The sequence below is a fragment of the Microtus oregoni genome, unplaced genomic scaffold (genome assembly GCF_018167655.1).
Source record: "Microtus oregoni isolate MIOR12 unplaced genomic scaffold, Mior012 000029F_ref0000214, whole genome shotgun sequence".
Taxonomy (NCBI): domain Eukaryota; kingdom Metazoa; phylum Chordata; class Mammalia; order Rodentia; family Cricetidae; genus Microtus; species Microtus oregoni.
In genome coordinates this window covers 728,627-753,580 of record NW_024543088.1, presented here as the reverse complement: position 1 = coordinate 753,580, position 24,954 = coordinate 728,627, and the positions used below count along the sequence as shown (strand labels likewise).

At 49.5% G+C, this 24,954-nt stretch overlaps 1 protein-coding gene across 1 annotated transcript in view; it reads left to right on the top strand.

The window, feature by feature from the left end:
- Positions 1-3,198: 3,198 nt before the first annotated feature.
- LOC121464955 (mitotic spindle assembly checkpoint protein MAD1) overlaps positions 3,199-24,954 on the top strand; it is a 319,326-nt gene continuing 297,570 nt past the window's right edge. Inside the window, exons 1-6 of the mRNA XM_041678089.1 lie at positions 3,199-3,255; positions 10,797-10,956; positions 12,986-13,126; positions 15,550-15,729; positions 22,284-22,408; positions 23,033-23,114. Coding sequence (XP_041534023.1) covers positions 10,807-10,956; positions 12,986-13,126; positions 15,550-15,729; positions 22,284-22,408; positions 23,033-23,114 — 678 coding nt within the window. The 5' untranslated portion in view covers positions 3,199-3,255; positions 10,797-10,806. The remainder of the gene's footprint in view (positions 3,256-10,796; positions 10,957-12,985; positions 13,127-15,549; positions 15,730-22,283; positions 22,409-23,032; positions 23,115-24,954) is intronic.

Genomic DNA, 24,954 nt, shown 5'->3' with positions numbered 1-24,954 from the left:
AGAGGAGGGCGCCTACACCAGAGAGGGAGGATGCAAAACATGGCTTTCACCTCAGAGCGGGTAAGAGAGAGTTTATCCTGGAGCCCAGACTGAGTGACCGTGGCTCAGGAACACACATTTCGGTCACTCTGCGTCCCATGTTCCAGCAGTATACTAGTTTGTTTAAGTTTTTATAGTAGCAGAAGAAAATTCTAGATCAAGCACTTTTTTTTTCTTTTCTTTTTGAGACAGTTCTCTGTGTAGCCCTGGCTGTCCTGGAACTCACTCTGTAGACCAGGCTAGCCTCAAACTCAGAGATTTGCCTGCCTCTGCCTCCCAAACGCTGGGAGCCCAAACCAAAAGGTGGGCACCACCACCACCCAGCAATCAAGGCACCTTCCAAACACACTGGAAACATTAAGTAGTCGGCTACAGCCAAGCAGAGACATCTCTGCTGTACACCTCAGATGTTCCCTGATGGTATTTAGCCTTTTAGCTGGAGGATATTAAAGGTGTTTAGGATAATGCATCCCAAAGGTTTTATCTGTTACAGGATGTTAGGTCTGACACAGAGGTGGGCAGGGGATGACTGTTTAGGGAGGCTGAACAGTCAGAGTAAGTTTTAATTAGGCTCCAGACCTGCCACCTCCCAACCTTCCCCAAGCATTGAAGCTCTAATCGGTCCATCAGCACAGCAGAAGGTTCAGTTGAAGACAGAAAAGCTTTCTGCAGACTTTCTTAAAATTACACTGTTGAGCCTGGGGTGGTGGTAATGCTTTTAATCCCAGCACTGGACAGGTAGATTTCCAGGATAGTTAGGGTTACACTAAGAAACCCCATCCTGAAAAACAACAAAAGACACACTGCACTGGCATCAGAGATGCACTGTTTACACTGTTACCTATAAGGGTCCAACATCAAGGATGGGAGAGATGCTGCCATCAGTTAGGGTTGACCTGCCTCGAGGGAAGGAGCCCTAGAGCTCTTCTGGCAAGCAGAACCCTGGGGTAGCCCAGTTTGGATTTCCAATGGGCACAGGAAAAACTCCAAGACTATAGTACTTCAAGCCAACACTATAGAGCTGGGTGTGTGTTATCACACACCTGTAGCACAAATGATGTGGGAGGTTAAGATAGGATAATCATGAGTTCAAGGCCAGGCTAGGGAACTTAACAAAACCCTGTGGAATTTAAAAAAGAGTATTTCAGTGGTAGAGCTCTGGCCTAACAAACAAAAACAAGAAACAAAAATCTCAGGCTGAGCATAGTGTGGCTCATGTCTTTAATCCCAGCACTAGTGAGGCAGAGGTAAGAGAATCTGTAAATTTGAGGCCATCCTGGTCTACAGAGGGAGTTCCAGAACAGCCAGGGTGAGACCATCTTGAAGAAAACCAAAGCCAACCAAACAATAATAAAACCAAATCTCACCCAAACAGAACACCTGTAGTCGGACTTTTTCTGTCCCACCAGCCAGCTCACCCAAAATCCTTCAGAGACTTCATATTAATTATAAAAGCTCATCTGATAGCTTAGGCTTGTTTCTAACTAGCATTTACAACTTAACCCATTTTTATTAACTTATTCTCTGCCTTGTGGCTTTCTTACCTTTACTTTGCTCTCCCCATGCTGCTTCCTCTCTGGCAACTCCCTGCCTCTCCAACCTTCTCCTAGTGTCCTCTCTGCCTAGCTATTGGCTATTCAACTTATTAAACCAATCTGAGTGACAAATCTTCACAGTGTACTAAAAGATTATTCTACAGCAAACCCCAGCTGGGCATGGTGGCACATGCTTGTCATCTCAGTGTTGAGATTTATTGTCCCAGACTGTGTCCCAACAAACCAGGTTTGGCCACTTGTCCTCAATATTTTTTTTTAAAATATCTATTTATTATATTATGTGTATAGCATTCCTTCCACGTGTGCCTGCAAGCCAGAAGGGGGCGCCAGATCTCATTATAGATGGCTGTAAGCCACCATGTGGTTGCTGGGAATTGAACTCAGGACCTCTGGAAGAGCAGTCAGTGCTCTTTACCTCTGAGCCATCTCTCCAGCCCTGTCCTCAATATTTAAAAAGAGACAAATTTATAGCAAATCAGAAAAAGGAGATTTATTTAATGTGGCCACAATGGGAAGAAGGACATAGAGTTAGGCTATCCCCAAGAACCAACTTCAGGGGCCTGACACTGATGTAGGGTGAGGGTTTTAAACAGAAGGCAAGAGGTCTGCTCCAGGAAGCTGTCTGGCCTGGGTGTGGTCAGTCCCATCTTTGTCTCAGATCTAAGGCTTTCCTCACCTTCAGATGACAAACTCTAAATCATTTTTGTGGAGATAAGTTCTTCCTATGGCTGCCCCAAGGCTTCAGTCTTTTCTTCTCCTGGGAGGATATCCTTAGGAGGAATCTAATATCTTGGGGTCCTTTGTCTCAAGAATCTGATAACCAAAGAGGCAGGCCAGTTTCAGCGGCACTAAGGAGGCTGGGGGTTCCAGTCCCACCTGGGCTACATACACAGTGAGGTTGAGGCTAGCCTGGGCTACAGGGTAAAATTCTGTTTTTCAGGTGTTGGGGTGAGAGATAGTTTATTTTATTTTTATTTTATTTATTTATTTGAGACAGGGTTTCTCTGTCTAACAACCTCGGCTGTCCTGGAAGTAGCTATGTAAACCAGGCTGGGCTCGAACTCAACAGAGATCTGCCTGCCTTCTGAGTGTCACTACCTCCCGGTTGGTGACGCCTGCCTCTAATCCCAAATCGACATCAGACTGTGGACCCTGGACCCGCACCATTATTGAAGTCAATCAATCCGCCTTCGCAGACACAACTTCTTCCCAGGAATTCTCATTTTCAAAGGAAAGAAAGAGAGAGAAAAATGCTAACCAACCGAAACCCCAAAACATTGCCCGAGACAAAATAACCCATGTTTACATAGTAGCAAGGTTGAGGGAAACGTCAACTTCCCTAAAATTTGATCCCTCCGCAGGCTCTGCTATTTCACACATTATTGAGCACTCAGTAGCGGTGGAAGAGTGCCTTGTGGGCCAGTGGGACACCCTGGCTCAGCTTTGGTTGCAGGTCCCTAGGCAGGACGCCGAGGATATAGAACTGTCTGTCCTCAGGCGAACCAACATCTGGTCAAGCCCGTGGGCGCACTTACTCTATGCTTTACGGGCCGCTTTCTCGGATCTCGCGAGACTCGAGCGGAAGTCTCGCGAGACATAGGCGCCGGCGGAGAGGAGGGAGATCCGAGCGTCGGCTGCTGCGCCGGACTGCTCTGCTGAGGTTAGTGACAGTGACTGGGTTTGCCTGACTGGTAGCTGCGCGCCCTGCCGGGGACGCAACGAAGCCGTGGGATGGAGATGTCTGTCGCCATCGGGCACGCACACGGCTCGGGTCGGCTCCTGTCGCGCGCCTTCCTTTTGCAGGGTCTCGGGTGTTGCGCTCCCGGGGCCGGAGTGGCTGGTCTCCCATTCCGGTGTCCCACTGTAGGGTGCGGGGAGGCGTGCCTGGACCGGGGGTGGAGGGCGGCGTGGCCTGTGGTCTGAAGGGCTCCCCGGTCGGAGTCGGTTACCTCTTTGCAACCCTGTAGGTCTGGGAGATCGAACTCAACTTGACAGTCTTGGCGGCACGCCCCTGTTAGCGCCCATTTTATTTATTCGTTTATTTTTGGCGGTAGTGGGATTAAACATAGGACCTCCTGTATGTTAGGCAAGCACTCTACCCCTGAGTCATGTCTCCATTCTTTTAAAAATTTAGTTTATTGAATTAACGTGTAGGTGTGTGTAGGTGTGTAGGTGTACACATTCCAGGGTTTCCTGGGGAGGAGGACAACTTGTAGGAGTTGGTTCTCTCCTTCCACCGTATGGAAGGGATGGAACCCTATTTGTCAGGCTTGACCTAAAGTGCATTACACACTGTGATCCCCATTCCTCCCAACCTCAACCCCCAGTACTGAGCAGTGAACCTAGGGCTCCTTGCATGCTAAGCAGTCACCCACCCAACCCCATCCTCAGCTCTCTTCTTACCTTTCTTTCTCTTTCTTTTCTTTTTTGAGACAGGGTTTCTCTGTATAGCTTTGGAGCTTGTCCTGGAACTAGCTCTTGTAGACCAGGCTGGCCTTGAACTCACAGAGATCCACCTGCCTCTGCCTCCCGAGTCCTGGGATTAAAGGCCCGCGTGCGCCCCCCACTGCCCGGCACTCTTCTTACTTTTTATTCTGTAATAAGTCTTCCCAAGTTTTCCAGCCTGGCCTCAAACCCCTTATGTAACCCAAGCAGGCCTGAACTCGTGACCAGCCCTTGAATTTGTCTCAGCCTTCCGAGTACCTGGGTGACTGACCTGTGTCACCAAGTGTCAGGGTCCCAGGCTGTCCCTGGGCTGAGACCAGAAAGAAGCGGTGTACCTGTCAGCTCAGAAGCCCTCCGGAGCAGCTAGAGTCCTGGGGAGGGTCTGCTGTCTGGCAGTTCAGGATTTCTGTTGAGTGGGTACAGCCTTAGACGCCTGTGTAGCGTGGCAGCTCCTGAAACTGCTGCCCTTCATACTAGTGTGTTAGTGGCTGAGTTCAGAAGAGGGAGGCCAGAAAGCGGCTTTTATTTGATCTTGGAGAGCAGAGGCTTGCTCCTTCCCACCCTGCCTGTCGCCCACGAGGCCCACCAGCTTTGCTATGTGTGTAATTGGGGTGAGTGCCAAAGTTCTGGTTTCTGGTTAATTGGAAAACTCAGGCTAAATTTCAAAAGATTAAATTTACTTTTTTTTTTTTTTTTTGAGATTGGGTCTAGCTGTGTCACCTGGATCTGGCTATATAACCAAGGCTAGCTCCGAATTTATGGTCTTGCCTTAGCCTCTCCAGTGGGTTGTACATTCCCTTTCTTCTTAGGAACCGTTCTCAGATTGAGAAATGCTTGGGCTCTTTTACCACGGAACCCTCGTCCTCCCTACGGAATCCCAATACCTTCCCTGGTTCTCAGTCTAACCTGGTATGCCGTCTCTGGCAGCTTCTCCTTCCTCTTCCAGAAGACTGGGGAGGACTTTGGGAAGCCACCAGGGCACATGCAGATTCCCTCCACGTTCAGGATGGGGACCACAACCTCAGTGGTCTAGTCAGCGTTCCATGGGCTGGCTCTAAGTGGAAGTACTAGGGCAGCACAGGTGACCTCCAGAAGAGGGCCTACGTGATTACTTGGCTCTTGATAGGATACTGAGGAGGCTTGGGGTCTGCTGCCCCTACCACCACCATGACTTTTGAACCCAGGGCAACATTGTCTGTTGCTGGCAAGCCTATTTTGTTCTTGTTGGATGAAGAGCCTTCTTCAGACCTAGCAGAATATTCTGTACCTACCCTAGAGTCCTGTCTCTGTTCTGGTGTGTGCGGGTTGTGTGTGTGGGGATACGGGGCCGTTAAAGGATGGCCAACCTGTTGCCTAATCCTGAATCTGTCTGCTTTTGTTGTGAGGGTACTCTATAGCCCCCCCTTTTTTAATATTTAATTTTATTTTTTGTTTTTTCGAGACAGGGTTTCTCTGTGTAGCTTTGGAGCCTGTCCTGGAACTCTCTCTGTAGACCAGGCTGGTCTCAAACTCACAGAGATCCTCCTGTCTTTGCCTTCTGAGTGCTGGGATTAAAGGTGTGTGCTACTACTGCACAGCTTGACACCCTCCCCTTTTTAAATTTATTTATTTATTTATTTTGAGATGGGGTTTCTCTGTGTAACAGCCCTGGCTGTCCTGGAACTCACGCTGTAGACTAGGCTGGCCTCGAACTCAGAGATCTGCCTGCCTCTGGCTCCTGAGTGTTGGGATTAATTTGTGCACTGTTATTCCACCCCTCATATGTGACTTTTCCAAGGTGCGCAGGTGTCATGCTGTGGTTCTCAGTTCTTCCCCTTCTCCATGTGAGTCATGGGGATCAAACTCAGGTCAGCAGGCTTGGTGGCAAGCATCTTTACCCAGTAAACCATTTCTCCAGCCCTACACCAGGTAATCTCCCAACCCTCACTGTTTGAATTAGAGTTATACCATTCCATTCTGATGCCACCATTCCAAACTAAGAAGCGTGCCCAACCAGGGAGCAGCATCCCTAGTTGTCCTCTCCCCTTACAGTACCTAGTTCTCTCCACCTGACTAGTTGTCCTCTACCCTTACAGTATCTAGTTCTCTCCACCTGACTAGTTGTCCTCTCCCCTTACAGTATCTAGTTCTCTCCACCTGACTAGTTGTCCTCTACCCTTACAGTATCTAGTTCTCTCCACCTGACTAGTTGTCCTCTCCCCTTACAGTATCTAGTTCTCTCTACCTGACTAGTTGTCCTCTCCCCTTACAGTATCTAGTTCTCTCCACCTGACTAGTTGTCCTCTCCCCTTACAGTACCTAGTTCTCTCCACCTGACTAGTTGCTGCCAGTCACTGCTTGCCACTCGAGAACCCTGGCACACTTCTCTTGTCTGTGCTTTCCAGCTTTTGCTTTTCCTAGCTCCCAGCTTCTGTCTGGCAGCTGGATGCTGCCTGTTGCCCTCATCAGGGTTTCTTACGAGTGCCCTGGGCTTGCAGGGCCATGGGAATGCAGCAGTCCTGCCATTACAGCCCCTGTGTCAGCCTGGATCAACACATGCATCTCCATGTACTACTCCCTCCCTGGCCCAGCCTGCTACTGATCTGAAAAGAGCCTCAGGCTCTCCCTTTCTCTAGCCTCTGGCTTCCTCCAGAAAGCCCGTAGGTGACCTGTTGCTGCCTGTCTCCAGCTCAGCCACTTAAGCTTCTTATGGCTACTAACCCACCTTCCCTGCTGGGGTGGGACTGGGCATTTCTACCCAGATCCTTCTGACCTCCCTTCTTCCCTCCCTCCGTTCCTTTCTTTCATTTTTCAAGACAGAGTTTCTCTGTGTAGTCCCAGCTTTCCTGGAACTAGCTCTGTAGACCAGGCTGGCCTCGAACTCATAAGTGCTGAGATTAAGACATGCACCACCATGTCCAGCCTCTCTCTATTTTTTAGTTTGGTTTTTTAAGGCAGGTTCACTTTATGTAACCTTGGCTGTCCTAGAACTCACTGTGTGGACCAATGCTGGGATTAAAGGTGTGCCCCATCACATTCATCTCACATAACTCTCCTTATGCACTCCCCACCTCTGTGCTCATTGATACTACCCAGCTCTGCACTCTACCGCAGGGATACTCCCACCTGGCCACAGTGGGAACCCACCAGCCTCTTGCAGTGCTATCCTACTGGGAAATACTCAGTATGGGAAAATGAGGTGACAGTTCTAGACAGCTGGGACATCACTCCAAATATTTTTCTTCCTTTCTACCTTTTTTAAAAAAAAATAAATCTTTATTTGTTATATATACAGTGTTCTGTCAGCATGTATGCCTGCAGACCAGAAGAGGGCACCAGATCTCATTACAGATGGTCCTGAGCCACCACCATATGGATTGCTGGGAACTCAGGACCTCTAGAAGAGCAGCCAGTGCTCTTAACCCCTAGCCATCTGTCCAGTTCCCAACTTTTTTTTTTAGTGACTGATCTTTGGTATCACTTCCCTGGGAGTCTTCTTCCTCTGTGGGTATGGTACTATGTCTGTCGCCTCATTGGAGGTTGGGTCTTTGTATCCGAATTCTCTGTCCTCTCCTAGCCTCTATTCTCTCCTGCTCATATCTCTGATTTGCCCTGTTATGGGCCTCGGTGTCTCCACCATGTCCTCAGTGTCACCTTCCTGTCATACTTCTGAAAGCTCTGGCAAGTCCTCCAAAAACTCCAAGGCTGAGTCTCAGGACCTCAACAGCAAAGTGCAAATACACACATAGGGACAGTATTCTCTGAGGTGTTGGCCGGCATGGTTGGTTCTGTTCCCAGGGCTCCTCCTCACCTCTGGCAAGACATGGTTTCTCTGTAGTTTTTGGTGCCTGTCCTGGAACTAGCTCTTGTAGACCAGGCTGGCCTTGAATTCACAGAGATCCGTCTGCCTCTGCCTCCCAAGTGCTAGTGCTAGGATTAAAGGTGTGCGCCACCACTGCCCGGCTGGTCCCTGTCTCTTTAACAGACTTGTAGCAGAAATTTCTGTCCTGCCCGGTCCCACAGCCTTTCAGTCTCCCTACACAGACTAACCTGTTTTGCCTCCCAAAGATTAAACTCATTACTCCCCGATATCAGGAACCTCTTCCTGTGGTGGGTCTGGCAGGTGGGGTACCACAGGTTCTCCCACAGTGACACCCCGTCTAGTACCAAACAATCCCCCACCAGTGTCCTACCCACACCCCCACTCTTTTATAAAGCATTTAGTTCTCTTTTTTGGTGTGTGTGTGGCTTCCCTTTTCAAATGATAGAGTCAATCCAGGTGGAAGAGACTGATGTTAGCAATTAGAAAAAAAGTTCAAATCCAGGGTTTAGCCACAGAAAGTTAATTACATCGGTGGTGGGGTGGGTGAAGTCTACAAGATGCCTCACATTTCAGGCCTCCCTCCGGCCCCAGGGTCTAGTATAGTTTCCTTAGTCAAAGAGACACACAGCTGATTCATAAACTAGAGGTTTGCACTCGAGTAAGACACCTGTAAAAACCTAGGTTGGAGAAATGCTCTCCCCAGCCCAGCTCTGGTCTTTATGGGAGGCCCTCTCCATAGATACCCTCATAATAAACCTGTGATACCACCGCTCAGCCTCCTGCTCCTTGTCTTGTTTCTTCACCCCAAGCAACCTGAACCCAAAAGACACCGGCATGGCCAGGTATTGGGATGACCACTGGTTGCTCCCCCCACCCCCATTTGGGCCATAACGAGGACTTGCATGTTGGGCAAATGCGCTAGCACTGCACTGCAGCCCCAGCCCTCTGAGACCAGGTCTTACTAACCTGCCTAGCCGGGCCTTGAACTTGTGCTCATGCCTGAGTGTCTGGGATGACAGGCCTGTGGCAGTAGCCATACTTTCCCTCCTTTAGTTTGCCCAGCTGTGACTTGGCTAGGGGCAAAGGACAGTTCACCTGACTCTCAGCTCACAGGCTAGCCAGGATCGTTGGTGTCCTGTCTGTCTTCCATGCTCCTTGCCCCGGATCTGGAAAGTTGAGGTGAAGTTTGAAGCGGTGCTTTAGGGGGCTGTGCAGCAGCTGACTCCTGTAGGTTGAAAGCACAGTGTCAGGCCACCCTGGGCCAGAGAGCAAGACCAGGTTTTAAAGAAGAGCCTGGAGTGGTAGTGCATACCGTTAACACAGGCACTCCAAGTTTGAGGCCAGCCTGTTCTGCACAGGGATTTCCCGGTCAACTAGGATTATAAAGAGAGCTTTTCTTGATACAAAACAGACTCACACAAAATCTCTCTAGAAACTTTAAAATAAAAGTTTAAAAAAAAGGACGAAAAAAAAAAAGCACTCTGCAAGAAGCCTGGCTTGGCCGACGTGCTGTGAGCTGGTGTGTGTCCATGCACAGCAGATGGAGCTCCCAGTGAGTGTCAACAATGACACCTTCCAGCATGGCCCTTCCGGTTCCTTTCCAAGGTGGGCTATCACCCAAGGGGGTTTATGGGTGAGGCTTAGTTAAGTGTATGTGCTAGGAACCTATAGGACCTCTCTTTATGTGAGCCCCAGTGGAAGCATTGAGCAACATTGCTGGTAACAGCATTGCTGGGGCCACCATCACTTGACTGTCAAGTGCTTGTTTCTGATTCCCAGAGGCCACATTTGTGGTGAGTGTGGCTTTGGGAGGTGTGTCCCTGTACCTCTGAGCACCTCCTCTCAGCTGCCTGTCTGGTTGCAGATGAGCCCTCAGGTGGCAGCTTGGGGTTGTGGCATGACGTTTTGCAATCTCTCTCTCTGTCTCTGTCTCTCTCTGTCTCTCTCGTGTGTGTGTGTGTGTGTGTGTGTGTTGTGAGCACTGGAGGATGCTTTTGTCCCCATCTCACATTTTGCAGTAGGAATGCTGGGATTACAGATACTGGCCACTGTGTCCAGGTTCCTGGGGATTCACACCATGTCTTTCTACTGCAGGCACATGGGTACCGTGGTGTGAGTGAAGAACCATGGCGCTGCTCTTCTGAGGGCTCTGGGCGCAGAGCTCAGGTTGTCGAGCATTGGTTGCTACTGCTTTTACCCGCTGAGCCATCTCACTCTCCCTGTTTTTAAGTTTATTTTTTATTTCAAATTGTGCATGTGTCTGTGCATGAATGTAGTACTTAGGGAGGCCAGAAGACACTGGATACCCTGGAACTGGAATTACAGACAGTTATCAGCCTGATGTGGGTGCTGGGAGCTGAACTTGGGTCCTCTGCAGGAGCAATAAACATTCTTTTTTTTTTTTTTTTTTGATTTTCGAGACAGGGTTTCTCCGGAGCTTTTGGTTCCTGTCCTGGAACTAGCTCTTGTAGACCAGGCTGCAATAAACATTCTTAAACACTGAGCCCTCTTTTACCACCTCCCCCCCCTTTTTTGGAGATAGGGTCTCTCTCTCTCTATGCAGACCTAATAGAGCTGGAACTTGTTGTGTATGTCAGGCTGGCCTTGAACTCAGAGATCTGCCTGCTTCTGTCTGAGTGAGTTTTGGGATTAACGACTATGCCACCATACCCGGTTCCTTTTTTCCCCTTTCTTTCTTCAAAGCAGAGTCTCATGTTGCTCAAGCTAGCCTACTGCTCATGTAGCTGAACCTCTGGCCTCTACCTGCTGATCCAGACATACTGTGTGGCATTGCTTTTGTGCCTCATTTTCTCTCTGCACCGTTGGCAGTATTGGCTCCAGGTTAACGTTGAAAACATGGTGGTTGACTCCACAATGGTCCTAGGGGAGCAGGCTGTGCCAACAGACAGCATTATAGGAAGGCCGGCTCTGACTTTTGCTTTGTCTCCTGGAAGGAGTGTGACCATGGAAGACCTTGGGGAGAACACCACAGTCCTGTCCACCTTGAGGTCTCTGAACAGCTTCATTTCTCAGAGAGTGGAGGGAGGTTCAGGCCTGGACATGTCCACCTCTGCCCCAGGGTCCCTGCAGCTGCAGTATGAGAAGAACATGCAGGTGAGTGGCCTGCTTCATGGGGCTTTGAATGTACATCTGGCCTGGTTGGGCCAGCTCAAGCTTTGGGTAGTGGGTGGGTCGGCATGAGCTAGGCTACAGACACTTATAGGCATTTATCACCTTGAGCTGTAGCTGGAGACCACGGTCTGCCCTGAGCCATGCTAGGTAGAGGCTGCCTTGGTCACCCCTGGGTAGGTACTTTTGATGTGGGTTCAGGTTCTCATACTTGGGAGATGTGTCCTTTTTCAATTGAGTCATTTCCTACAGTGTGGTTATATATATTACTTATATAATATATATTATTTAATTATTAATTATTTAATATATATTATTTAATTTTTAAGACAGGGTCTCACTGTATAGTCCTAAATGTCCTGGAACTCACTATGCAGACCAGGCTGGCTTTGAACACACTGAGATCTGCCCGTCTTAGCTCCCCAAGTACTGGGAATAAAGACATGTACCACTATGCCTGGCCCCACAGAGGGTGAAGTTTGCTGGCAGAAGTTTATTGTGATTTGTAGTTCTATTTCACCCATTCTGATTCCTCGGAATGCTCCGATGGATACCATTGCAAAGGGACCGGGTCTCCTAAAGGAAGAGCTCCAGTTTGGGTTCGGGCTTCTGGGTCCAAGGAGGACAGTGATGTTTCAGCCTTGCCTGGTCCTGTCAGTGCACCAGTGACCATGCCAGGCTGCTCTAGGCTGGGCTTCTTTACTCACCCCCCGCCCCCCATATCCCCTCTTCTCTGGAGCTGTTCTGTGATGAGCCAGGAGCTTCATTTGCTCTGGGAGCCCCTGGCATCCAGATGCCTAGCTCCAGAACAGTCGGCTCACACTGATATAGGCGCCATGCTTGAGGTATCTTGTTAGCTGTAGAAAAACAAATGCATCCTCTCTTCAGACAAGCTCACACGGTGTCACTTTGAAATCCATCCGTCTTCCTCTTCCTGCTCTTTGTGTGGACACACATGTACACGTGTATACGGAGGCTAGGGGTTGAGGCTGGATGTCTTCCTCAACTGCTGTCTACTTCATTCTTTTGAGATGGGGCCTCTCACTGCACCTGGAGCTTGCTGGTTTGACGGGGCTGGCGTGGCTGGTGAGCCCCGGGGAATCTTCTGCCTGCCTCTGCCTTTCTAGTACTGGGTTACAGATGCTCACAGCTGCACCTTGCTTTTGTTTTATTTCTTTGGTTTGTTTTTAGAGACAGGGTCTCTCTTATAGAGCTGTGCTGTCACAGAGATCCGCCTGTCTCTGTCTCCCAGGTGCTGAGATTAAAGGCGTGCGCTACCATGCCCGGCCTATGACTTTTCTCTTTTATGTGGGTGCTGAGGGTCTGAACTCAGGTGTCCTAGTTATTTTTCCTGTTGCTCTGATAAAATGCCCTGACAAAAGCAGCTTAAGGAAGAAAGGGTTGATTTTGTTGAAGCTGAAGGGTGGGGAGTCAAGGCAGTCTTGACTTGAAGCAGCGGTCACATCACTCCACACCAGGAAGCAGACAGAGGTAAACGCGAGCTGCTGCTCAGCCTTTTTTCCTCTTACCTGGTCCAGGACCCCAGGGAATGGTGCCACCCACAGTGGGTAGGTCTTCCCGCTTCAGCTCTAGATACTCCTCTGCGGACATTCCCAGAGGCCCATCTGCCAGGTTGTAATAGATCCTTTCAGGCTGACAGTTAGCTCATAACAAGAGCTGTTGAACTGACCCAAGGCCCTTTCTTTTTTGGTCATTCTTGCTGCCTCCCACTCATTTCCAAATAGAAACTCAGACTTAGGACAGTGCTTTGCTGGAGCAGTATGCAGAGTTCAGCCCTGCCCTGCCCCCCCCCCCCGCCCTCCCCCTTCCCCTCCTCCCTCCCTCCCTCCTTCCCTCCCTCCTTCCTTTGTTAATTTTTGATGCAGGATCTTGCTATGTACCTGTACTCTTGCCTCAGCCTGCTTGTCCTCAGTGCTGGCTTTGCAGGTTGCCACCTGCCTTGCTTGACGTGACTACTGAGCCTTTTTTTCTCTCTTTGGTATCAACTGCTCAGCTGGAGGAAAGAGCACAGCAGATCCGCTCGAAGTCCTACCTCATCCAAGTGGAGCGGGAGAAGATGCAGATGGAGCTGAGCCACAAGAGGGCTCGAGTGGAGCTGGAGCGAGCTGCCAACACCAGTGCCAGGAACTACGAGGTGGGTCCAGCCAGTCCCAGGGGTAGAGAGCTCCGTGTACTTGTCAGGCTGTGCCAAACTGGGACCCAGCTGGCGGGGCTACCTGATGCTATCACGTTGGAGAAGGGCGACTTGAAGCGGGAATAACCTTAGAGGGAGCTGTTGGGGTGGCTGTTGCTCGGTGACCCTGTGTCGTGGGCAGACCTGCCCCTGACTGACCTCTGTTTCCTCTTTTCTCTAGAATAATTGCAGTGCAGATCTGGAAGAAATAATGGGTGCTGGGGTAGGGGTAGGATAGGGTGATAGGCTCAAGAGGTTGCAGGCTTTCAGGGAGTCTTGGGGTCTATGTTGTGTCTTACCAGAGCTTCATGAAAGTGCCCTGGCATGGGGGTGGGCCTGTGGGGAAGTGCAGCCCTGTGACTTGGGGCATGTGCAGCGCAGGAAACTGTAATTGACTATTTGTGTATGTGTGGGTGTGGGTGCACATGCATGCAAAGGCAATAAGGTGACCTTAGTGTCATCCTTAGGAATGCCACCATCTCCTTTGATAGATTTTCTCATAGTCCAGTGGGCCTCGGGGATCCTCCTTTTTCTGCCTCCCTACAGCTAAGACTAAAAGTGTGTCCCCATATACTCTTGACTTTTTATGTGGGTTCTGGGGATGGAACTGAGGTCCTCAGGCTTGCAAAGCAAGCACTCCTGACCGGGCCATACTCCCCTGCTTCAGTTTTATTACCAGCTTTGCAGGGATAATCTAGGACTCTGGATGGAATGGAAGTGCCCCCGTGACTCAGGTCATGCATCAGAACTCAGAGTCCGTGTAGTCCTCCCTTCCCTGTGATGGCCATCTGCCCTATCCTTGTCTGATGTGCCCATCACATTTTTTTGTTTTTTTTTTTTTCCCTTGTGAGAATGACTGGCGTCTTCCCTGGGGTGGTGCTAGTTAGGTGAGTTTAAGTCTGGCATATAGAGTGCTGGCTGTGGTGTGCTGTCCTGGCTTGGCAGTTAAGACTGAAGTCCCCTTTTTAGGGTCCTATGTTGGTTACTTTCCTTGCTGCTGTGACAGAATACCAGACAAAAACAGCTTAAGGAAGGGAGGGTTTATTTTGCTTCACAGTTCAAGGGTGCACAGTCTACCATGGTGGGAAGGCGTGGCAGCAGGGTCAGGAGGCTGCTGGTCACGTCACACCCAGTCAAGAAGCAGAGAGGTGGATGGTGGTGCTCGGTGTTCTCCTTTGTATTCAGTCTGATCCCCAGACTTGGATCAAACTGCTCATTTCAGGGTGGGTTCTCCTTCCTTAGGTCAGCCTCTGAGGGAGCATCTTCATAGATCCCTGAAGGTGTGTCTTCTAGGCCATTCTAAGTCTTGCAAAGTTGACAACCAAGATTAAGCATAACAGGAAGATCTGTCCTACCTGGGCCATGTCCTGTACTGGTGGCCTGGTCCTGCCTCTTGAGCATATCTCTCAAGGGCAGAGCCTGTCTGCTGCCGTAGGTCTCTGGTGGGCAGTGTTCATGAGGTCTCACGGACATGGGGACATTAGTGAGGACTGGCGACTGGGTCTGGAAGGCCCCTCCTGGGGAGACAGAGGGCAGAAGTGGTGGCAAAGCGAGGTCTTGGCCCTTCTGGCTCCCAGCTGCCTTCTCAGAGGCCTGTTCTTCTGTCCTGCTCAGAAACACTCTAAGGGGTGAGGTCTTGGAGTTGTCAGACTGTCAGTGACTTTTCTGGGACTGCTCGGGCTGGAGCTCTGTTTTTGACACAAGTGACATCTTCCTTCATTGAGCAGGACTGCCTGCTGAAGTTCTTGGTGGCTCTGAGTAGGAGTAGGGTGACTTCTGCTGAGGGCAGAGTGACCATTCTCAGCATCTGTCCCCAGGCTCAGCTGGAGAGGCCCAAGGCTGACATAAGCCTCATGTCTCTGTGATGGTAGTCACAGTGTGTGTGACTGAACCTCAGTACTGTCCCCACCTCTCTGGGCCACAGAGCTCCCCTGGAGATTAGTGTGGTGGCCCCGAAGGTGTGTCTGATGGACACTTGGGGCAGTAGTGGCCCTGCCTGCAGGCCGCCATTCGTGTCCCTTCCTTGCTGTAGTCATCTTCTCCATGGGGAGTCTCAACGCATTTTAATGACAGCCTGAGCATGGCCAGACAAGATCTGCTGGCGCTGCAGAAGCATTGCTTCATTCCAAGGTCAAGTCTGAATTGTAGATTTTCTATGCTTTATCTCCTCTTGCAAGGAGGGTGGCGGTGAGCAGATGGTGTGACGAGTGTGTAGTGCGGTCCATGCCAATTGCCTCTCAGAGTGGGAGGCACCATGCTGCCGCACCGGGAGCCCTGGCATCCAGGTCTCTCATCTTGTCCTGTTTCTGTCCTTTTGTGGCTGATAGGCCTGCCTAGCTCCTCTGTGTATCACACTCCCTGACCAAGCTCTTCCTTCTCCACAGCGTGAGGTAGATCGTAACCAGGAGCTCCTGGCACGCATTCGACAATTCCAGGAGCGTGAGGCTGCAGCGGAAGAGAAGATGCGGGAGCAGCTGGAGTGCCACAGGCTGTGCAAGCAGAACCTGGATGCTACTAACCAGCAGCTTCGGGAACTGGAGGATGACCTAGCTACAGCCAGGGAGGTGAGCGTAGGCCGCACCTGAGACCGAGACTCGCCCTGGTACAGGTGGTTGTTTTCTAAGACAAAAAGAATGAATACCGGGGCTGGAGAGATGGCTCAGAGGTTAAGAGCACTGACTGCTCTTCCAGAGGTCCTGAGTTCAATTCCCAGCAACCACATGGTGGCTCACAACCATCTGTAATGAGGTCTGGTGCCCTCTTCTGGCTTGCAGGCATACACACAGAAAGAATATTGTATACATAATAAATAAACACATATTTGAAAAAAAAAAAAGAATGAATACCGTGGTGACAGCAAGACATCGTCTTTTTTTTTTATCTGTTTGTGTGTGAACAGGTACACATGTGGGTGGGCACATGTGTGTGTGTGTTTGTGGAGGCCAGAGACCAGCCTTGCTGTTCTTCCTCAGGTGCTGTGCACCTTGTTTTTATTTCAAAGGTTTCTTTTTAATTATATATAAGCATATAGGTATGTGCACATTAGTGCAGGTGCCCATGAAGACCAGAAGAGGGCATCAGATCCTCTGGAACCGGAGTGAAAAAGCAGTTGTGAGCATCCTCTCCATGGCAGCCCAGGCGCTTTAATTGCTGAGCCATCTCTCCAGCATCTCTCCCGCATCTCTCCCATCCGACACTGTATTTTGGGACAGGATTTCCCTCTGACCTAGGACTCACCAAGTAGGCTAGACTGGCAGGCCAGAGAACTATAGGAACTAGTGTCTCTGTCTCCCTGGTACTGGGATTCCGAGCTCAGGCCCTTGTGCTTATGTGATAAACGCGTCACTGACTGAGCTGTCTCTCCACATGATCTTTATTTTAAACACACATATCATGAGTGACTGTGTTTGGGGGGTTGTAATCACAGTACAAACACCAATTTTTCTATTCTACAGGGCCAGTGAGAGGCAAGGCCTCACTTTGTAATCCAGGCTGACTTCAAACTTGAGACAATCCTCCTGCCCCAATCTCTGTAATCCTGGGATGAGCTGCCTTACATTCTGAATTTGCTCTTTATAATGTGAACCAAGAGTTGGCCAGTCCACTGTTTTTGTGTTCTCCTATCTGTACAGTACATGGCTTCCTGTGTGAACCCATTGGCTTCCCAAACATTGCTTTGTTTGGGCAAACTACCCTCTGCGAAACTCTCTGGCTGCTGCTGCTACTTGCTGGGCTGTGTTAACAGCAACTGTGAAGTATTGGTGTTGCTATCATCTTGTCTGTCATGGATAGGGAGGGAATGTTCTGGAAGTTCTGTTTCTTTTTTCCCCAGACGTTGTAAGTAGGTGCCTGTGAATTTGCATGTCTTTGATTAGGAGCGAGTTCTGTTAGCATCAGAGATTGCCTTTGAACCAGGGTGCAGGTGCAGCGCAGTCCCGTGAAGCTGCTGCTGGTCTGTTTTGGAGGTTGCCTGAGTGTGGGTATGGAGGGAGTTGGCCCCCCCCCCACCTCCCGTCCCTGTGTTCAAGATCACAGGTGCCAGAAGGGAACAGCTGAGAGCTCCAGGGGCCAGCCGCCTGGCGTCATTGGTATTCTGTGCCCGCACCTTCTCCACTTGATAGATCCTCGGAGCGGGCTGTGGGTTATTTTTGCCTCTGCAGCGCCAGGGAGCATGTTAAGGTTGTTGGCGCATCTGTCTTCTGAAGCAAGTCTTGGCAAGAGAGGAGCCGTGATCTGTTTCCAGACGAGTGGGCTCTTGTTTCACAGAGACCTGGCCCAGGTCCTTGGCCCCTCCGCGGTAGAGGAGGACCTTGCACACCTCAGTGAAGAGTAGAAGAGGGTCAGCGGTCCCTCCTCTGGGAAGCCTTTCCAGGCCCACAGCCCAGAGTCACAAGCCCTCCACTGCAGTGTTCAGTCATGTGCCCTGATTTATCACCTCCCCACCCTTGCCCTGCTGTTCTGCCATCCATCTGTGCACTTGCTGATGCGTCCCTCCCCCGTGATATTTGTCCTTCATTAGGGCAGGCTGTCCCTGTCGTAGCACTCAATACCTTGTGCGTGTCACTGAGTCAGAGAGACCTCTAAAAGGTGGCACTCACTGTGAGGCGATGTTGTATGTAGGTGCACACACCTTGTGCACATGTGAAGGCCATGAACTTGCTGTTGAGGTTCTTTGTCGGTCACTATCGACCTTATTTTGTGACACGGGGTCTCTTAGTAGACCCGGAACTGTCTCCTGGCCTGATTGGCTGTCTGCCTCCTTAGCACTGGGACTGCAGGTGTGTGGTCCCGCACCTAGTATCATAGTTAGGGTTTCTGTTACTGTGACAACACACCATGACCAAAAACAACTTGGGGAGGCAAGAGTGCTTTTCAGCCTGCAGTCAGTCCCTCATGCAGAGAAGGCAGGGCAAGAACTCAAGACAGGAACTGGAGGCAGGATGTGAAGCAGAGGCCATGGAGGAACTCTGCCTACTGGCTTGTTCCTCGCGGCTTACTCAGTCTACCTTACAGCACCCTGCCAGGACCACCCTTGTGGGGTGGCACCACCCAAAGTGAGCTGGGTCATCCCACATCAATCACCAATGAGTAAGAAGCTCCGTAGGCTTGCTCACTGGTCAGTCTGGCGGAAGTGTTTTCTGAGTTGATGCTTTCTCCTCTGGAATGACTGTTCCTTTTGTTAAGCTGACATAAAACTTGCAAGCACACCTAACACTACACGAGTGCTGGGGATCCGAACTCAGCCTCATGTGTGCAGCAAGCCCCCTCCTAATGGGATCATCTCTCTAGTTTCCTGATAAAAAAGATTTTATTTTATGGGTATGAGTGTTTTGCTTGCTTATATCTGAGTACACTGTATGCAGAGGCCAGAAGAGGCCATCAGGTGCCCTGGAGTTATAGACAGTTGCAGGCCACTGTGGGTGCTGGGAAATGAACCCAGGTTTTCTGGAAAAGTGGACAGTGCATTTAACCCATGAGTCAAATCTCCAGCCCCCTGATTTTCCTTGTTTATTTTTGAGACAGGGTCTCACTATATAGCCCAGCCTGTCTGCAGACTTACTGTCTAACTCAGCCTCAAACTTGCCTGCCTCCAGCCTCAGGCTCTCAAGTGCTAGGATTAAAGATGTGGGCACTGTGGTCTGGTTTGAACATGTTCTTTTTTGTTTTAATTTTTTGTACTTTCTTTTTTTTTTTTTTTTTTTTGGTTTTTCGAGACAGGGTTTCTCTGTAGCTTTTGGAGACTGTCCTGGAGCTTGCTCTGTTGATCAGACTGGCCTCAAACTCACAGAGATGCGCCTGCCTCTGCCCCGAGTGCTGTGATTAAAGGTGTGACCACCACTGCCTGGGTGAACTTTATTCTTACTAGTGTGACGTGTATGGGTGCATCTCCGGAGGTCAGAGTCATCTCTGGAGTTGGCTTCTCTCCTTTCTTATGAGAGTCCTTTCTGAGTGGCTAGCTTTCCCTGTTGAGCTGCCACATCAGCCCTGGTTTTGGTGGTTTTTTTTTTTTTTTTTTTCTTTTTCTTTTTTAGACAAGGGTTTATGTATTTCTGGCTGGACTCAAACTAGCTATGCAGCCAAAGATAATGAAGTTACTCTTGGGGAACCAGTGAATTTATGCTTCTGTAGAGCATGGGTGACAGGCTACTGACAGGAAACTGTGAAGTCTGCACCCAGTATGGTTTTGTGGGTTTTTTTTTTAAAGGTTTTTATTTATTATGTATACAGTATTCTGTCTGCATATGTGCCTACTCGCCAGAGAGAGCACCAGATCTCATTACAGATGGTTGTGAGCCACCATGTGGTTGCTGGGAATTGAACTCAGGACCTCAGGAAGAGCAGTCAGTGCTCTTAACCTCTGAGCCATCTCTGCACCCAATATGGATGATGGTTTCCCCACAGCTGTGTAGATGGCTCCTTCTTCCTTTAATCCTTCCCAGCCTCTGTATTCTAGCCCCTCCCCAAGGCCCCAGGCCACATGCAAATTTAGTACAGAATTGATTGTGTGAGAAGAATGGCTGCAGTGGCTGGATGCTTCAGATGGCTCCAGTGACCCTCCACATCCCTTCTGTGACACACTGTCTACAATCAGCAAGCCCAGTGTGATGATCTTTTGTAAGCAGGAGCAACTGAAGTCAAGAAGATAGCAGCTGTTGCCTGGGGAGAATAGCATTATGTAGCAATAACCTTGATTCTGATCCCCCTGCCTCCACCTCTCCCCAGCTAGTAATACAGGCGTGTGCCATCGCACTGTTTCTGGACATGTTCTTAATACTGTCATAGTCTGTGTGTTGTGATAAGGTGCAGGCTGTTGTGATGTGGGGTTCCCCTAGCCAGCCTCCCACAGGACATGGATATAACACTGGTACATCCTAAGGGCGCTACTTAGAGATATATATATATATATATATATATATATATATATATATGCGCGTCTATACACGCATATATATATATATGTAGTTATTGCTTGGGGAGAATGAATAGATAGATAGATAGATAGATAGAGACAGAGAGAGACACAGAGAGAGAGAGAGAGCGAGAGCACTTTGGACTCCAATGTAGGGCCATCCAACATCACTTAATGGTCTTTTTTGGGCCCACTCTGGTGAGATTTCTCTGCAATTGGCTTCAGGCCACTGTTTCCAAATGTTAATTCATGTAGCAGTTCTAAGTGGGCTGGCTTCTCTGAGTGACTAGGCCAACTTGCTCTTTCTAGGAAAGCAGCTGGGGAGATCTGCTGGGGAGGTATGGGTAGAGCAAGGGTGGAGGTTCCTGCGGGTTTCTTTGGGTAGACATTCAGTGTTGTCACATGCACTTTTTCTGAGTACTATGGGTCTCTATTAGCTTCATTAACCCAGGTTGCTTGCTTCATCCTGGGGGGCTTTTATGGTAGGGATTCTAGACATGTGCTCCCTCTGGACCACATATCAACTTCTCACTGGGGAATTCTAGGCAGATGCTCTACCACTGAGTCACACCCCAGCCCCTCACTGGGGGATTCTAGGCAGATGCTCTACCACTGAGTCACACCCCAGCCTCTCACCAGGGGATTCTAGGCAGGTGCTCACCACTGAGCTGCACTCCCTATATTCCCCCCCACCCTCCATAGGAGATTTCAGTTAGTTGTTCTACCGTTGTACTACATCTTTGCCCTCTTTCTCTCTTTCTCTTTTTTTTTTGAGATTAAGAAAATTATTTTTATCAACATTTATGTGTTTGCATGTACACATATGTAGGTATGTGCCCATGAATGTAGGTGCCCATGGAGTCTGGAGGCCAGAGGTATTAGATCCTCTGCAACTGGTATTATAGGCTGTTGTGTCAGCTGATATGGATACTGGAAACTGTCCTCTAAAAGAGTAATATGTGTTCTTAACCACTGAGCTATTTCTCTATTTCCAACTTTAATTTTTTTATAGATCTTTTTAAATTTTTTATTGAGCTATATCTTTTTAAAAATATTTATTTATTTACTATGTATATTGTGTTCTGCCTACACACCAGGAGAGGGCACCAAATCTCATTACAGATGGTTATGAGCCACCATGTGGTTGCTGGGAATTGAACTCAGGACCTCTGGAAGAACAACCAGTGCTCTTAACTCGGAGCCATTTCTTCAAGCCAACTTTAATTTTTTCTTTTTAACTTTAATTTTTTTTTAAAGACAAGGTCTTAATGTATAGTCTTGGCTGGCCTTGGACTCACAGAGTTTGCCTGCTTCTGCCTACTAAGTGCTAGGATTAAAAGTGTGTGCCACTCTGCTTTACCCTCTTTTTACTTTTTACTTAGAGATAGGTTCTTGTTAAGGTGCCCAGATTGGCTTTGAGCCTATTCTGTGCGCCTCAAGGGGCTTAAACTTCTCTCTCACTCTTTTTTTCTTTATTCTTTCCTTTAATTTTTTAAGAAAGAGTTTTGCTATGTAGCCCTTATTGTCCTGGCACTTCCTTTGTAGACTAGGCTGGCCTCAAACTCACTGAGATCCACCTGCCTCTACCTCCAGAGTGCTGGGATTAAAGGCGTGTACCAACCCCGCTTGGTCAGAGGCTTAAACTTTTAATTCACTTTCCTCAGGTTCCATAGTAGCTGGCACACCAGGCCTGTACTCCTGCACTAAGTTGAAACCAAGTTCTGATGACAGCCTGTATCTTTGCCAGGACCTTGTGGTCTTCCCATCCTGGGTTGCCTTCTGTTGGAATGTTGGCATGTAGGCGTTAAGGAGGCTTAGAGTGTGACAGAGGTCTGAGGTGTGGAGAAGGCTGAGGTTGACACTCATTGTCCAGGGCGCTGGATGTGGTTGGTACTCTGTATGGATGCTAATGGACATCAGAGGGTCAGATGTGGCTACGACCTGCTTTCCTACAGGACCTGGCTGTGACTCACGTCTATGTCAGTGATGAAGAGCACAAACAGGCCTTTGGCTGGGATGCTTGTGAGAGGGTGTGTTGTCTATTCACCGTGTGCTCCAGGAGAGTGGGCTCTGTTCTGCCCTGGGGAGCACATGGGAGGTGCCATGCCCTTCGTTTCTCCTCTGTCTCTGTGTGTGAAAGCAATGCTTGGGTACTTAGTCTGCATGCAGACAGGACCCCAGTGAGCAGCCAGTTTTCTCCACTTGCAGAGGATTAGTTCCTTGAAGGGGCGTGTCTCTGAGATGCAGTTAAGTGCGATGGACCAGAAGGTGCAAGTGAAGCGCCTGGAGTCTGAGAAGCAGGAACTGAAGGAGCAGCTGGACCTGCAGCAGCGGTGAGAGCATGGCTAGCCTGTGTCAGTCCCCAAGACAACCGTGTCACAGACCACACAAGGGGCACACAGTGAGGCCTCTGGACTTGGGAAGTGAGCCTCAGAATAAGGGGGTGACGGCTCAGTTCTTTTCTTCCTGGGGTGAAGTGCCTTCTTGGAGCTGGCTTCCAGAGGAAGGCCAAGCTAAGTTAGGTTTTGAGGGCACAGGTTGCTGTGCCTGGGCAAACAGTTATAGGTCACAGTGGACACGGATTTATGGTGGTTAGTAGGTGGTAGTCAGGAGGCTTTGGATTCTGCCCTGCAGGTCTGGCGCTTACCCTAGGCAGGTATTTCCTGAGGAATGTTCTACCCCTAGTGTGGGCAGGCCCAGGTGGTCTCTGATACCTGCAGCAGCACCACGGCTGGCTGACACCATGGACTGAGTGGTGGACAGAGAACTAGGTAGTGCCACAGCTAGCCTGGGCTCCCTTGTAACCTCATCAGTGTCCCAGTCTTAGAGCATGTGCAGAGGCTGGCCTAGGACTTGGGGTCTCCCTGCATAAGGTGTATGTGTTTGCATTCATCCCGGGGCTCAGGCTGAGGGATGTTATGGACTGGCCTTGCATCTACTTTCCCTTTCTTTCACAGGAAATGTCAGGAGGCAAATCAGAAGATTCAGGAACTTCAGGTCAGTCAAGAAGAGAAAGCTGACCAGGAACAGAAGATTAAGGTAGGCGTTTCCTGTCTGCCTGGGCAGCTTCCTACACGGAGTAGGGGTAGGGCCAGCCCTCCTGTCAATCACAGACCTTCCTGAATAGAGGCGTGCTCAGTGGTACGTGAGGGTGCAGGCTGATTATTTTGTGGATGCCAGGTCCTTTGCTGATCACAGTGAGTGATCAAGGAAGCTGGCACCTAGTGACGAAGGCCCACCAGAAACCCATGGGATAAGGTAACACAGAGGACCGTGCAGTTGAGGCTTAGAGAGGTGGGGCCAGGACACAGCTGTGACTCCAGAGAGGCTGAGAGGGGAAGATCACAAGTTTGTGACCAGCTTATACAACAAGAAGGAGTTTTTTCACCCCGAAGCATGGCTGATTTAAGGTCAGGCTCGTTTACTCCAGTGCAGGACTTCTCAACCTGTGGGTTGTGAGTGACCCTGTCACAGCATTGCCTAAGACCATCAGGAAGCACAGATATTTATATTATGATTCATAATAGTAGAAAGATTACAGTCATGAAGTAACAACAAAAGTATTATTGTGGTTGGGGGTCACCACAACATGAGGAACTGCATGAGGAAGGCTGAAAACCACTACTCTAGAGGGTGTTGCTGGAGAGCTGGTGCCTTGAGCTTCTTCCATGGCTTCTTGTTGCCTTTAGGGTATTATCCAGTGCCAGGAAGGAGGGCTGTGTCAGTTGTCTCCCTGCTGCCTCTGCTGTGTGTGTGTGTGTGTGGAGGTGGGGATGGGCAGCTCCAAAGTAGAAGGTGGGCTTTGCTCCTAGAGGGTGGGCTTAGCTCCTTATGCCTCTGGCTACTTTTTTTTTTTTTTAAAGATTCATTTATTATGTATATTGTGTTCTGTCTGCATATATTCCTGCATGCCAGAAGAGGGCACCAGATCTCATTACAGATGGTTATGAACCATCATGTGGTTGCTGGGAATTGAACTCAGGACTTCTGGAAGAGGAGCCTGTGCTCTTAACTACTGAGCCATCTCTCCAGCATCTCTGGCTACTTTTTTTTTAACCTGGCTCTGTTGTCTCTTTTTTATTTATTTGCTTAAATATTTATTTTTATTTCTATATATGTGTGGGTTTGTGTTATCTGCAGAGACCAGAAGAGATCTGGAGTTGGAGCTAGGGGCAGTTGTGAGCTGCCTGTCTGGGTCCTGAGAACTGAATTTGGGTTCTCTGGCAGAGCAGCAAGTGCTCTTAATTGCTGAGCCTTTTCTCTAGACCCCACTCCCTGCCTTCTTAGTTACCTTCTTCCTGGTTCTTGTTCCTTCTGTAATCCTTGGCCCACCTCTCATTATTTCCTTGTTCATAGAGGTTGACCAGTTGGTCCTCTCTGTCACTCTGTTCCCGTCACTTGGATGGAGCTGGGCTCCATGAAGATTTGTTGATTTGATTTGATTCTGGTTTATATACAGTGCTACCTTGTGGAGGGCCAGGGTGACAGGTGCAGTGTCGGAAGGTCTGTCACACAGTGGGAACAAAAGCAACTGTTGCAGGTTCACCACTGGCACAGCAGAAGCCAGCCATAGGCAGAGGTGTGCTGTGCTCTTAGGCACCTGCTGTTGGGGACCAGAGGGCCCCACATTTGGAGGGGATGTGGATAGTCACAGGCAGTAGGACAGTGGTGCGTGTGCTGGCCCTGAGGTGGGGTCCAGGGCTGCTCTAGAGGTGATGATGAGGGCGCCCCTGAGCAGCATAGCAGCCTAGGCCTGCAAGGCTTCCTAGATGCTCGGGACAAGGTAGAAGACCTCTGTGGCTCCCATGGCTTTGATGAGAAAAAGATTTATTAGTTAGAAATTAGGTGTATTTTTGTATCTATCTCTGTGTGGGGATGT